Source organism: Mobula hypostoma, chromosome 3 (genome assembly GCF_963921235.1).
Source record: "Mobula hypostoma chromosome 3, sMobHyp1.1, whole genome shotgun sequence".
NCBI classification, from domain to species: Eukaryota; Metazoa; Chordata; class Chondrichthyes; order Myliobatiformes; family Myliobatidae; genus Mobula; species Mobula hypostoma.
This window is the reverse complement of record NC_086099.1, coordinates 147,851,390-147,865,001: the sequence shown is the minus strand read 5'-3', so window position 1 is coordinate 147,865,001 and position 13,612 is coordinate 147,851,390. Positions and strand designations below refer to the sequence as shown.

The 13,612-nt window shown below is 38.9% G+C and overlaps 1 protein-coding gene across 4 annotated transcripts in view; it reads right to left on the bottom strand.

The window, feature by feature from the left end:
- The window catches only part of calcr (calcitonin receptor), a 277,766-nt gene that overhangs the window by 29,121 nt on the left and 235,033 nt on the right, over positions 1–13,612 (bottom strand). For all 4 annotated transcript variants that reach the window (XM_063042335.1, XM_063042333.1, XM_063042336.1 and 1 more), the window contains 2 exons: positions 7,480–7,698; positions 6,500–6,541 (listed from right to left, as the gene is read on the bottom strand). In XM_063042335.1, the coding sequence (XP_062898405.1) occupies positions 6,500–6,541; positions 7,480–7,698 (261 nt within the window). The remainder of the gene's footprint in view (positions 1–6,499; positions 6,542–7,479; positions 7,699–13,612) is intronic.

The following is a 13,612-nucleotide window of genomic DNA, read 5'->3' as shown; positions in this document are numbered from 1 at the left end:
CAATTGAATAATTACTTTGGTTCTGTCTTCACTAAGGAGGACATAAATAATCTTCCAGAAATAGAAGGGGACAGAGGGTCCAGTGAGATGGAGGAACTGAGCAAAATACATGTTAGTAGGGAAGTGGTGTTAGATAAATTGAAGGGATTGAAGGCAGATAAATCCCCAGGGCCAGATGGTCTGCATCCTAGAGTGCTTAAGGAAGTAGCCCAAGAAATAGTGGATGCATTAGTGATAATTTTTCAAAACTCGTTAGATTCTGGACTAGTTCCTGAGGATTGGAGGGTGGCTAATGTAACCCCACTTTTTAAAAAAGGAGGGAGAGAGAAACCGGGGAATTATAGATCGGTTAGCCTAACGTCGGTGGTGGGGAAACTGCTGGAGTCAGTTATCAAAGATGTGATAACAGCACATTTGGAAAGCGGTGAAATCATCGGACAAAGTCAGCATGGATTTGTGAAAGGAAAGTCATATCTGACGAATCTCATAGAATTTTTTGAGGATGTAACTAGTAGAGTGGATAGGGGAGAACCAGTGGATGTGGTATATTTGGATTTTCAAAAGACTTTTGACAAGGTCCCACACAGGAGATTAGTGTGCAAACTTAAAGCACACGGTATTGGGGGTAAGGTATTGATGTGGATGGAGAATTGGTTAGCAGACAGGAAGCAAAGAGTGGGAATAAACGGGACCTTTTCAGAATGGCAGGCGGTGACTAATGAGGTACCGCAAGGCTCAGTGCCGGGACCCCAGTTGTTTACAATATATATTAATGACTTGGATGAGGGAATTAAATGCAGCATCTCCAAGTTTGCAGATGACACGTAGCTGGGTGGCAGTGTTAGCTGTGAGGAGAATGCTAAGAGGATGCAGAGTGACTTGGATAGGTTGGGTGAGTGGGCAAATTCATGGCAGATGCAATTTAATGTGGATAAATGTGAAGTTATTCACTTTGGTGGCAAAAATAGGAAAACAGATTATTATCTGAATGGTGGCCCATTAGGAAAAGGGGAGGTGCAACGAGACCTGGGTGTCATTATACACCAGTCATTGAAAGTGGGCATGCAGGTACAGCAGGCGGTGAAAAAGGCGAATGGTATGCTGGCATTTATAGCGAGAGGATTCGAGTACAGGAGCAGGGAGGTACTACTGCAGTTGTACAAGGCCTTGGTGAGACCACACCTGGAGTATTGTGTGCAGTTTTGGTCCCCTAATCTGAGGAAAGACATCCTTGCCATAGAGGGAGTACAAAGAAGGTTCACCAGATTGATTCCTGGGATGGCAGGACTTTCATATGAAGAAGGACGGGATGAACTGGGCTTGTACTTGTTGGAATTTAGAAGATTGAGGGGGGATCTGATTGAAACGTATAAAATCCTAAAGGGATTGGACAGGCTAGATGCAGGAAGATTGTTCCCGATGTTGGGGAAGTCCAGAACAAGGGGTCACAGTTTGAGGATAAAGGGGAAGCCTTTTAGGACCGAGATTAGGAAAAACTTCTTCACACAGAGAGTGGTGAATCTGTGGAATTGTCTGCGACAGGAAACAGTTGAGGCCGGTTCATTGGCTATATTTAAGAGGGAGTTAGATATGGCCCTTGTGGCTACGAGGATCAGGGGGTATGGAGGGAAGGCTGGGGCGGGGTTCTGAGTTGGATGATCAGCCATGATCATAATAAATGGCGGTGCAGGCTCGAAGGGCCGAATGGCCTACTCCTGCACCTATTTTCTATGTTTCTATGTTTCTATGATTTTCAACGGGATGTATCAGTGTTAACTGGTTTATGAACTTCATTTGGGTTGAGTTCACTTGCATAGTTTTATAAGACATTTTTTCTCCACACACTATGAGTGTGGATGCTGTATCAATTGGAGCAGACCCTAGAGATTCTATCATCAAAATCTCTGCATCAGATGTCTCTGTATTAGTGATTCCTTTGCAATCAATGTTATATAGCACTCTTCTACATCTTCAGATTTGTTATTTTCTTCAGTTAGCCTAACTTGATTAGTTTTACAAGGACAGTTTCTTGCCCAGTGGTATGTACTTTGACAAAACACACTTTTCAATCTGCTGCTGCATTTCTTTAGTGGATTTGTGCTGGGTAAAGGTCCCCTCATCTGGTCACTCTGGGACCTACGCTTGCTACACTCTCATTTCTGCTCAGTGAAGTATGCCATTGCCTGACTCAAACTAATTTTGACTGTTGTCTTGGTGGCCTTTTCTCCAAAAATTGGCTTTGGTGCCAATTTTATATTTGCAAATATAAGTTCTGTACATGCAGTTAACACTAGCTGTCTGTCCTTTATGTCTAGATATTTATTATCAAACAATTTAACAGCTAATACTGCCTCAGGAAGTTCCATTTTTTATTTACATATGCAACCATACTTTTGTTTAAAATCAATAATATTATCAGCCATATTTCAGAAATGTCACTGGAGGTTTTGTCATGGTATGAATATGCCTCATAAATCTGATCCTTTTCTTTCTTCTGAAAAACTGAGTCGTGCATTTATTAGTGTAGTCATACCATCATCCTTGTTCGAGTTTCCCACAGAAATTCCCATCCTGATCTCGAAAGTAACAGTCGAAATGCAAGGACCTGCTTTTCCTTCTTGAGCTCAGTAACATATTCCAATTTCAGTTTTGCAGCTTTCATGAGGTTTGCTCTCATCGAATGCCAGTGGGATCCTATCATTAGAAACCATCCTCTGCTATCACTGTTAATGCTTAAACACCAAAGACAACATTTTCTTTCATTTTGACAACTTTACTTTCTCCGTTTACTTCCAGTACCCAAGGGCTACAATTTTCTTACTCACAATCAACCTTCGCCCCCTCCCATGTGCGCATATGCATAACAGGGAAAAAGCACATCCCAGCTAAATGCTTACGTAGCCCAAATGAAGAGGACTCAACAACTGTCTCCTGTCGTCAAGCCAATATCAGATCCAACTGTCAAGGGCTTTTACGATCTGAAGTCATACAGCTTAGAATCATGGCATCGAAGATCATGGAAACAAGCCCTTTGACCCAATTCATCCATGCTGACTAAGATTCCTATCTGAACTAGTCCCATTTACCTGCATATGGTCCATATTCCTCTGAACCTTTTCTGTCCATGTACCTGTCTAAATCTCTTTTGCTGTTGCACATATACCTTTCTGCCTGTTCCTCTGGCAGCACTTTCCACATACCCACCAACCTCCGCAACAAAAGAACTTGCGCCCTTAACTTTTTCCTTTCTCACCTTAAAAACTATACCCTCTAGTTTCAGACACCCTGACACCTTATCCATACCCCTCAAGATGTTATATAAGGTCATTCCACAGCTGAAATGACTTCGTTTATGGTTTTATAGCTTCAGAGCAAACTCAATAATATTTCATTTGGACCTTACAGTATTCCTTGAAAAAAATTCAGTTTATGTTGCAGAGCTGTGCTTTTTGTCTTAGATCCATGTTTCTTAGTTACACAACATTATATTTTATTTGCCAGCTCTCCTGAGCGAGTTGATTTATGCTGGCGTGCAGTCCCACCAGCGCTGCATGCCCTTGTAAAACTGCTAAAGTGGTCATTTTTCACTTGGGAGTCTAGAATGAGTATTGGCAGAGAAAGCAACAAGGAGAGAATTTCAGTTGAATATAATGCTGTCCACATACAGCATGCACTGTAAAACAGAGCTCACTAGATAGGTATCTGTAAATGATTTTCTGCTGCTGTACTCCAGGTCATTAATGCCATTCTTTAGCTCTCCTCTGTTACCCAGCTGAGATAAATGAGCTTAAGAAACTTGCTCTTCATTTCATATGAAAGCCCCAACTGAGCCCTGACGTGTGGCACTGTCATCTACCTCAATGCAAAGGCCACTTTTATCTAAATTTGGGAGACAGTCTCTCTTGCCTGTTGTTCTGCAGCCATGGAGGCTTTAACCTTCATCTCACTCTTTCTCCATATTCCTTTCAATTATTTATCCTATTTCCTTTTAAAAGCAGCTATTAAACTTGTAAACATTATACTTTTAGGTAGCACAGTACACTCCATAATTGTTTGTTACTGCCTTCCAGATACCTTAAACGTCTGCCTTGATGCAATTGAATCTTTAGCTGCTGGGTGTAACTAATTGCTAAACCTTTGGTAACTTTGAACATTTCTATCAAATATTGTCCAGGCCTTCTTTGCTATTAAGAAGAACCATCCGGTTGTTCTGTGCATGCAATAGTCTGCCCACTACTGCTGTGTGCTCCTTTAACACAGTTACTGTAAAATTCCAGTCCCTGTTTGACTTCCCATTGTCATTTTGAATTGTACTGAAAGTACTTCTGTTGCTTGGATCATCAAGCTGTCAAAATATGATTTCTCTTTAGGTAATTGAAGCACTTGGTTCTTCTAAACTGGCAAAAATGTGGTAAGTGACAGTGATTTGCAGTGTTGGTTGCTGACTGAACTGATCCCAGTAGTGTGCTTTAGATATGTTCAACATTGGCCATTTCTATGGATTTCTGACTGTGTACAACAGCTAAGCAAATCACCCGTGGAGACAAAACTCTTTAGCATGGGTAGAAACACTTTCATCATCATAAGAATTTGACATGCAAGTTCAAATGTTAAGTTTTGCACGTTGGATAGGTTTGACTGAAATTATTCTTCGAACAGTCCATTCAAAAAACTCTTCTGTTAGGAACAATCCAAAAATAAATGTAAAGTTCCTCAATAAAACAACATTCTTACTGTTTCCTCCTGCTTCTACTGCCTTTTCTAGAAGAGTTTTTAGCTATTTAGATTAAAGTGGCCTTGCAGCTTCTACAAAACATCTTTAAATAAAACATCTCTCACCTTGCAAGAAGATTTGAAAACTTACCACATATTCCCGGCCCAGTCTCTATAAATTGTATTTGACTCCCCGCATTTCTTTTTGCCCTTGTTAAATCACCTTGACTTTCATCCTTTAGAATATTGTTTGCTTTCGTGACCATTCAACCATATGTGTTGAATGATCCTCAGGCTTGGATATACAGCCAGTGGGGGTAGTTGTGTTGTCCCATTGTGAGTCAACAAAGGGCACAGAAAAAGTTAGTGCACACAATCCGAGATTCATAGCAATGTCAAAGTTAAAACATGTCCAAAGCATTCGAGTGAGATCAGGTTTTATACAAACACATAAAGAGATACGCAGAAAACAGAAATGCTTGCATAAGGAAGCATGCTGGAATACCAAGTGACAAACTATTTGCTAGATGAACTCTTAATTAATTTCCCCACACAGATGCTGCTTGACCTGCTGAGTTCCTCCAGCAGATTGTTTGTTACTGCATAAAGAAACACTGCAGCTAAATAGTGAAATTAAAGGCAACTAGAAAATTTCAACTGCACTGGAGTGGGGAAGTGATGAATGAGGTTGGTGGAAGTGGGAAACAAACAGAGTCCACCTAAAATGTTCTGGATTACAACCAGCATTTACAAGAAAAGCTTCCAATTGGTAAGATGCTTAATGCATTATATTCTGGCCACAATCTTGATTTTTCTCATTGGTCCTTACTTAATGAGGGAGCTCATTCCTCGCCTGCACTGTCCAGATGTGCATATTATAGCATCCAGCAACTTCAAGTATCTAAGTCTTTCTCACATGTAATTTGTAAAATATTGAAGCCTGCATGTTCATTTCTGAAAATTCCATTCCTTCCACCTTATGAGCATTTTAGTCATTCAGGCTCCAGTGCATTATTGTCAAAATACTTCTCAATCTCTTCTTAGCTTTGTCTCATATGGTCATTATATTATCCTCCAGAATAAGTATCTGGAACACACCGCTGCTCCTTTTCTCTTCCCTGATCCCCTTGTGCAATCATTGCCATCTCCTATTTCAGTCCTGACCTCTGGAATTCTCTCTGCAATTCCTTTGGAAAATAAAAAATAGGCCATTCAATGAAATCATGGGCAATTTTTCACTTCAAAGTCACTTTCATACACCCTGGTTCGTCTAATATCTAAAAATTTAACTTTCACTGCCTTCAAAACCTTCCTCTTTGACTCTGCCTTTACCATTCTCCTCTTGTCTTCCAGAATCCTCAGTGGTTTCTAAAATTCTTTACTCAAATTGCTTGGGGATGTCTTCCTGTGCACAAGGTCACCTGAAGAGTCAATCTGCCTGCACAAACAGTGATCATCTAGTTCTGCAGTGTTGATTAAGTGATAAATATTTATCACAATACCAGGGATAATTCCAATGCTCTTTTCAAAACAGCATAATGTGATCCTTTTCATTTATTGTACTGATGAGGAAACTGCTCACTTCAAAATTTCATTTGTAAAATCAGCTCAAAGAAATACTAGTTAATCTATCCGGGTGATTCTCCCATTAATACTGACTTTCTCATCTCTGCATTATCATTCTTCATTCCAGTGCAGGAAAGTGCCATTTAACTCTGTATACATGTTAATGGCATGATAGACACAATTTCAGCTGCTTTAGTTCTAATTCTAATTTTGCACTTACCTCTCCATTAAAGAAACAAAACATAGTAGCCACGAGTACACCCTGTGGAGGAAAATAATGTGTAATAATGAATATTCACTAAATGATAATCAGCTTGTAAGCAATGGAAATTAAACTATCTAGTACAGCAGTTGAATTTTATATGGTGTCTTTAATATAGTAAAATACCCCACAATGCTTTCTATCAAAATAATTTCTTGGAAGATAGCCAAGAAGCTCATCACTTACTTAATATGCAAATCACAAACAAGAGAAAATCTGCAGATGCTGGAAACCAAAGTACCCATGGATGCCACCTGGTGTTCCTCCAGTATTTTGTGTGTATTACTTATTTAATATATACTGATCATAGGTACTTTGAAATTTCACAGGTCATAGGAAACATATTTTCTTTATCATCGTTGGAGTTTTACCACTGAACAGAAGAGTGGGTATGGTGATCTGCAAGTCACTGCACAAGAGCACAAGAAACTGTACAGGTATAGACCACCTGACCCCTCAAGCCTACCCTGCAATTCAATATGATCATGGCTGAACTGCGTAAGTTCAGAGTAGAGATGTCCTTCATAAATGCCTGGAAATATGGAATGCAATAGAACATAGAATAGTACAGCCCAGTACAGGCCCTTCGGCCCACAATGTTGTGCCGACCCTTAAACCCTGCCTCCCATATAACCCCCCCCCCGACCTTAAATTCCTCTATATGCCTGTCCAGTAGTCTCTTAAATTTCACTAGTGTAAAATTCACTAGTGAATGTTCGTACTACACTACTACACATGGCTGGTGGAATTCAATTCAAAAGTAAGGCTCTTGAATGTATAAAAATAAAAAAAAATACTGATATTTAAGGGTTTAGTGTGGAACTACCAGTATTTCCTTATATCTTCCGGCACATGTAAGTTGTAGATTACTGGCAATAACTAAATTGCATTCAACACCTTCAGAATATACAGTATCTTTAAATATCACAGTGGCATACCTGGTAATGCACAAATATATTCATAATATAGTCATAAATTTCTCCAGCCAGTCGGTTTTCTGGTCTCCAAGGAATAATAACAAATTGAATACCCAACAGCGGCACAAGTATTAAAGTTGCCCTGACAGCCTTCATGTACATATTGGATTCAGAGCGGTGAGTGTCTCTCAACTTTGTAACCAAGACACGAACAATGTTCAGCAAGAAGAACAAGTTCACCTGCCAATGACAGCAAAGCAGAGGAAACTTTCAGAAGTTTTACATATTGCAAGAAATAAATAAGATACTGCTTAACCGAAGTATGGGGTTGTATAATACTAGACATTAATAAAAATATTGGCTTCCAGATGCAAGAATATTAATATAAGCTCATATGCTCTTCCTTCATCTCCCCACTCCGACCACCACCAATTCCAAATTCCAGCAAAAATATAAGAAATATACTTTTCCTCAAATTCCAAAGTCATGGTTATTCATGACGCACTAATAGGCACGCTCAACTAAATCACACATACACTCTTATCTAACTGTTCCATTGAAGGAACTTAAGTGGACATAGACATTATAAATGGTAAACAATATTTCAAAATGAAACCCTTACTATGATAATGACGGAAATTTGCTCCTTGACTTTTCAAGATTATGCTGGAAGTTTGCAGAATATTCTCTCCACTGAGTATGGTAGAATCGATGTATATTGTGGAAGGCCTGGGCTTGATAGATTGAATGAATATTCTTAAAGAATTTTCATTTAATATAAACTGCATCCTTGACAAACTTGCATTAATTAATAAAGTTACTAATTAGCAACTTCATTCGAAAGAAAGATTATCATTTTGTTCTATCTACTTATCCTTGAAATACATCAAAGAAGATCAAAGGAAAATGAACCTGAAATGACAGAACAAGAGGCACGAAGAGGCCACTGCAATCCATATGAGCTCAGTCAGAGGGACTTTTTGCACAGACTTCCTTTCTATTTAACTTATTTATTGGTCGGGGTATCATTGACAAGACAAACATTTGAGAGCTCACTCATCCAGTGTTGTCTCCAGGCTGAGGTCACTTCAGAATTATATTCAAATCCAATAAATAAACACTAAACATGAGAAAACCTGCAGATGCTGGAAATCCAAGGCAACACACACAAAATGCTGGAGGAGCTCAGCAGGCCAGGCAGCATCTATGGAAAGGATGGCGTTTTGGGCTGAGACCCTTCATCTGGACTAAAGCTCGACTATTACTAAAACTAATACTATATCTTGACTCAAGTATAACAGAACTAAAGCGAGAAGATTACCAATGGTCAGCAAACCAAACACACCACGCTTACTCACAAGGAAACTGCATATTTTAAAAGCTGGGCTGTTCTCCAAAACTCATCTAAAGTGGCAAGGCCTAATTGTGCTGAATATAAAAAGTTCTGTGTTTTATTTTTATCTTTGCTGACTTTGGTGCACAGAGCTCTCTGATATCAAAACTTTATACTGAGGTACACAATTAAGGGGGGAGGGGGTTGGACGGTATTTGTTGGTACATCTCTATACAGGTTGCATCAGGGACAGAAGATTCTTAGATGTAAAATCTGAGTTCATGATATAATATAATTTGCTTCATCATTAGTTTTAACCTCAAAAGTTACTTCAGAATTATATATTTATTCTACTGCTCTGAAGTGATTTCAGGCTAGAGACAAGATTGGATGAGTGAGCAGGTACAGTTGGAACATCTGAAAACTTTTATAATTGCCTAATTAAACTGAGTTAATGTTAGGAGGTTGTAAAAAAATGGTCCAGTAAATGATATAGTGGGTCCATGAACATCAGAGGAAAATAATCTTACTAATGCTTCAACAACAATCTGTTGTAAAGACAATCAGACTAGAAGTTAGAAATGAGACTTTGAAACAGGCTTGTAAATGACGTGGTGGATTACTCTGACAGCCTTGTAACCAGTTTTATCTGACTGAAGATCCATTTTCATAAAGACTTCAAAAGGATACAAAATGTCACATTTTCAACAAAAAGAGCATTTACAGAGTTAAGATATTATTGCAAAGCTGAGGGTCTGGTTTCATTTGCACAGGAACAGAACAAAACTGCAATATCTTGAAACTAATTCCTTTCTCCTTAAAACATCACAAGGACTCAGATTGTAAGTTCTGATTTTTCAAATTCTAGTATCACATGGATGATGTTGCAAACTCAAGTTAGTGTACCTGTTGTGATTTGGAAATCACACTTTACCGGAAATAAGAAGCAGTAAATGTGTAGCTTTTTTTTTCCTGAATATGTCAGAAAAGCTTTTTGACTACATAACAGGAATATGGAGCTTTGAATCATGGAATTCCTCACTGTTTGATTTCACTTTGGAGTTCTAAATTACTGGAAAACAAATTATATATAGTCCAGTTTTCCATCAAAAAACGACATATAGTACTTTACATCATCTTAAAAGTTTCTTCCTCCAGCCAGTTAATCTGATCAATCATTTTAGTTAGCCCCCCTCACCCCATTCTACCTATTACCTCAGTCACAGAAATGCTCTATAAACACTTTAAACCTGCTGTTAACATTATAAATACATGCTGCTATTAATGTATTTATGCACATTTTATTCCATATCTGTACTTTAACTTCTAACTTATTTTTATATAATCCTTTTTTATAATTTTTGCATGTTATTTTTTGTTGCAATGTTCCAAAGCAAATTACTAATACAGGTAAATGTATATGGGTGAATAACGTTGATCCTTGAGAAGAATAATGTCACTTTTACCTAATGAAAATATAACATATTCCCATGAAGTGCATTAAACAGAATTGTCCAGTTCTCATGCTGTGTGTAATTAATTGAATTTTAATATTATAACCATATATAACCATATAGCAATTACAGTATGGAAACAGGCCATCTCAGCCCTTCTAGTCCGTGCTGAACTCTTCCCCTCACTTTGTCCCACCAACCTGCACTCAGCCCGTAACCCTCCATTCCTTTCCTGTATATATAGCTGTCCAGTTTAACATTAAACGACAACATTGAACCTGCCTCAACCACTTCTGCTGGAAGTTCGTTCCACAAATTGAATCATCATTTTCTTCGATGTGCCTTATATTTAAATTAGAGTTTCAAAAGTTAGTTCAAGCAGTACATATTTTCTCATTCAGCAAAGAGTAGACTTTTTTTAAACTTCTGAAATGTAAAGTCAGTATTCCTGGTCAGTATTACCGTCCTGGTTGGAGTTTGTACTGTACTTATGGCTGATGTAATCTGGTGCATAGAGTTCTCTGTTGGTTGCACAGTCTCCCATAATAAATTTGTTTTTAATATGTATAATTAAAACTACTGGTATTCAATTCCACTTAGTGACAGTGCTTGTTACCATTGTTTAAATGTGTGGTTTATTTCTTTCCTTTTCACTTAAAAGCTGATTTTTTTTTCCAGTTTTCAGGACATTTTAAATTCCCCTTTCTATAAGCAATAAAAACTCTCTGTTTTGGGTTGGGCTTTAAAATAGACAGTCTTTTTTATATTGACCTGCCTCTCTCCAATTTTTCTGATGTCATTTATTGCCACCCATAGTTCTTAAGAACATACATTCGACACTGTCATGAACCACAGATACACACATGAACCACTGTCATGAAACACAAAGATATTTTAAAAATATTATCTTCTTCATACTGAAAAATGCTAGTGCAGAATCACATATTTTCCAGAGAGCTGAAGATCAGGAAACTTTTCTGTCCTTTCCCCACTGAGGCAGTTCATACTTTCCTTTATGATTGAATAACTTTCATCTTCTCCATTATAATCTGCTGTTGTGCAAATTCACTCAGGAGCCCTAACTTTGCAAGGTTTCACATTGTAAACTTCATCTCTTCAATGGATAGATCATTCATAATTCAATTGAAGAAGTGGAAAGAAAAGTCAAAAGATTCTGTGGATGTCAGCGGGACACCCGGATGGTATGTTGCCTCCCAGGTGCCATGGTCAAGGCACCTGGCTCAGATCGCATCCACAACATTTTGGAGAGAGAGATTGGTGCATATTGGTACCAATGACATAGGAAGGAAAAGCAACAAAGTCCTGAAAAGAGAATTTAGGTAGGAAGCTGAGGAGCAGGACCTTCCAGTAGTAAGTTCTGGGTTGCTGCTTGTGCCACGTGCCTGTGAGGGTAGAGACAGGATGATCTGGCAGATAAATGTGTGGCTGAGAAGTTGGTGTAGAGGGATGGGCTTCAGTTTCTTGGATAATTGGGATCTCTTCTGGGGGAAGTATGACCTGTTCAAAAGTGACGGGCTGCACCTGAACCCAAGGGGGGCCATATTCTTGCAGGCAGGTTTGTTAGAGCTGTTGGGGAGGGTTTAAACTAACTTGGCGGGGGGCAGGGGGGAGGGGATGGGAATCAGAGTGAAGGAACTCAGGAAAGGACAGATGGTAAAATAAGTAAAGATAGCGTGCAGTCAGATTGTCAGGAAGGGCAGGCAGGTAATGGGACTTAGTTGCAGCCAACAGGCTGAGTATCAAATCATTAGGGATGTAGAATCAGAAACAATAGCAAATACAGAACTCAAGGTGTTGTATTTAAATACGCATAGTATAAGAAACAAGGTAGGTGATCTTGTTGCAATATTACAGATTGCCAGGTATGATGTTGTGGCCATCACTGAAACGTGGCTGAAGGATGGTTGTAGTTGGGAACTGAATGTCCAAGGTTACACATTATATCAGAAGGATAGGAAGGTAGGCAGAGGGGGTGGTGTGGCTCTACTGGTAAAGAATGACATCAAATCAATAGAAAGATGTGACATAGGATCAAAAGATATTGAATCCTTGTGGGTTGAGTTAAGAAACTGCAGGGTTAAAAGGATGTTTGTGGTAGCTATATACCGGCGTCCCATCAGTGGCTGCAAGATGGACCAAAGGCTACAACAGGAAATAGAAAGGGCAAGTCAAAAGGGCAATATTATGGTAGTCAAGGGAGATTTTAACCTGCAGGTCGATTGGGAAAATTAAGCTGGTAATGGATCTCAAGAGAGTGAGTTTGTTGCATGCCTAAGAGATAGCTTTTTGGAGCAGTTTGTCGTTGAGCCTACTAGGGGATCAGCTATACTGGATTGGGTGTATGTAATGAACTGGAGGCAATTAGCGAGCTTAAGGTAAAAGGACCCTTCGGAACCAGTGATCACAATATGATTGTGTTCAACGTGAAATGTGATAGGGAGAAAACAAAGTCTGATGCAGCAGTACTTTAGTGGAGTAAGGGAAATTACAGTGGTATGAGAGAGGAGATGGCCAAAGTAAATTGGAAGGAGCTGCTGGTAGGGATGTCAGCAGAGCAGCAATGGCATCTGTTTCTGGGAAAAATGAGGAAGGTGCAGGACATGTGTATTCCAAAAATGAAGAAATACTCAAATGGTAAAATAGTACAACTGTGGCTGACAAGGGAAGTCAAAGTTATTGTAAAAGAAAAAGAAAGGGCATACAACAAAGCAAAAATTAGTGGGAAGATAGAGGATTAGGAAGTTTTTAAAAACCTACAGAGAGCAACTAAAACAATCATTAGAAGGGAAAAGATGAAATATGAAAGCAAGTGAGCAAATAATATCAAAGTGGATGGTAAAAGTTTTTTCAAGTATGTTAAAAATAAAAGAGAAATGAGAGTGGGTATAGCAGCACTAGAAACTGAGGCAGGAGAAATAATAACAGGGGACAAGGAGATGGCTGAGGAACTAAATGAGTATTTTGTGTCAGTCTTCACTGTGGAAGATACTAACAGTATACCTGATGTTGTAGTGTGAGAAGTGGGTGCAGTTACTGTTACAAGAGAGAAGGTGCTCAAAAAGCTGAAAGACCTAAAGGTACTTAAGTCACCCAGACCAGAGGAACTGTACCTTAGGTTTCTAAAAGAGGTAGTATTAGAGATTGTGGTGGCATTAGAAATGATCTTTCAAAAATCATTTGACTCTGGCATGGTGCCAGAGGGCTGAAAAATTGCAAATGTTACTCCTCTCTTTAAGAAAGGAGGAAGGCAGCAGAAAGAAAATTATAGACCAATTAGCCTGACCTCAGTGGTTGGGAAGATGTTGGAGTCAATTGTTAAGGCTGAGGGGTGATAGAGTACTTGGTG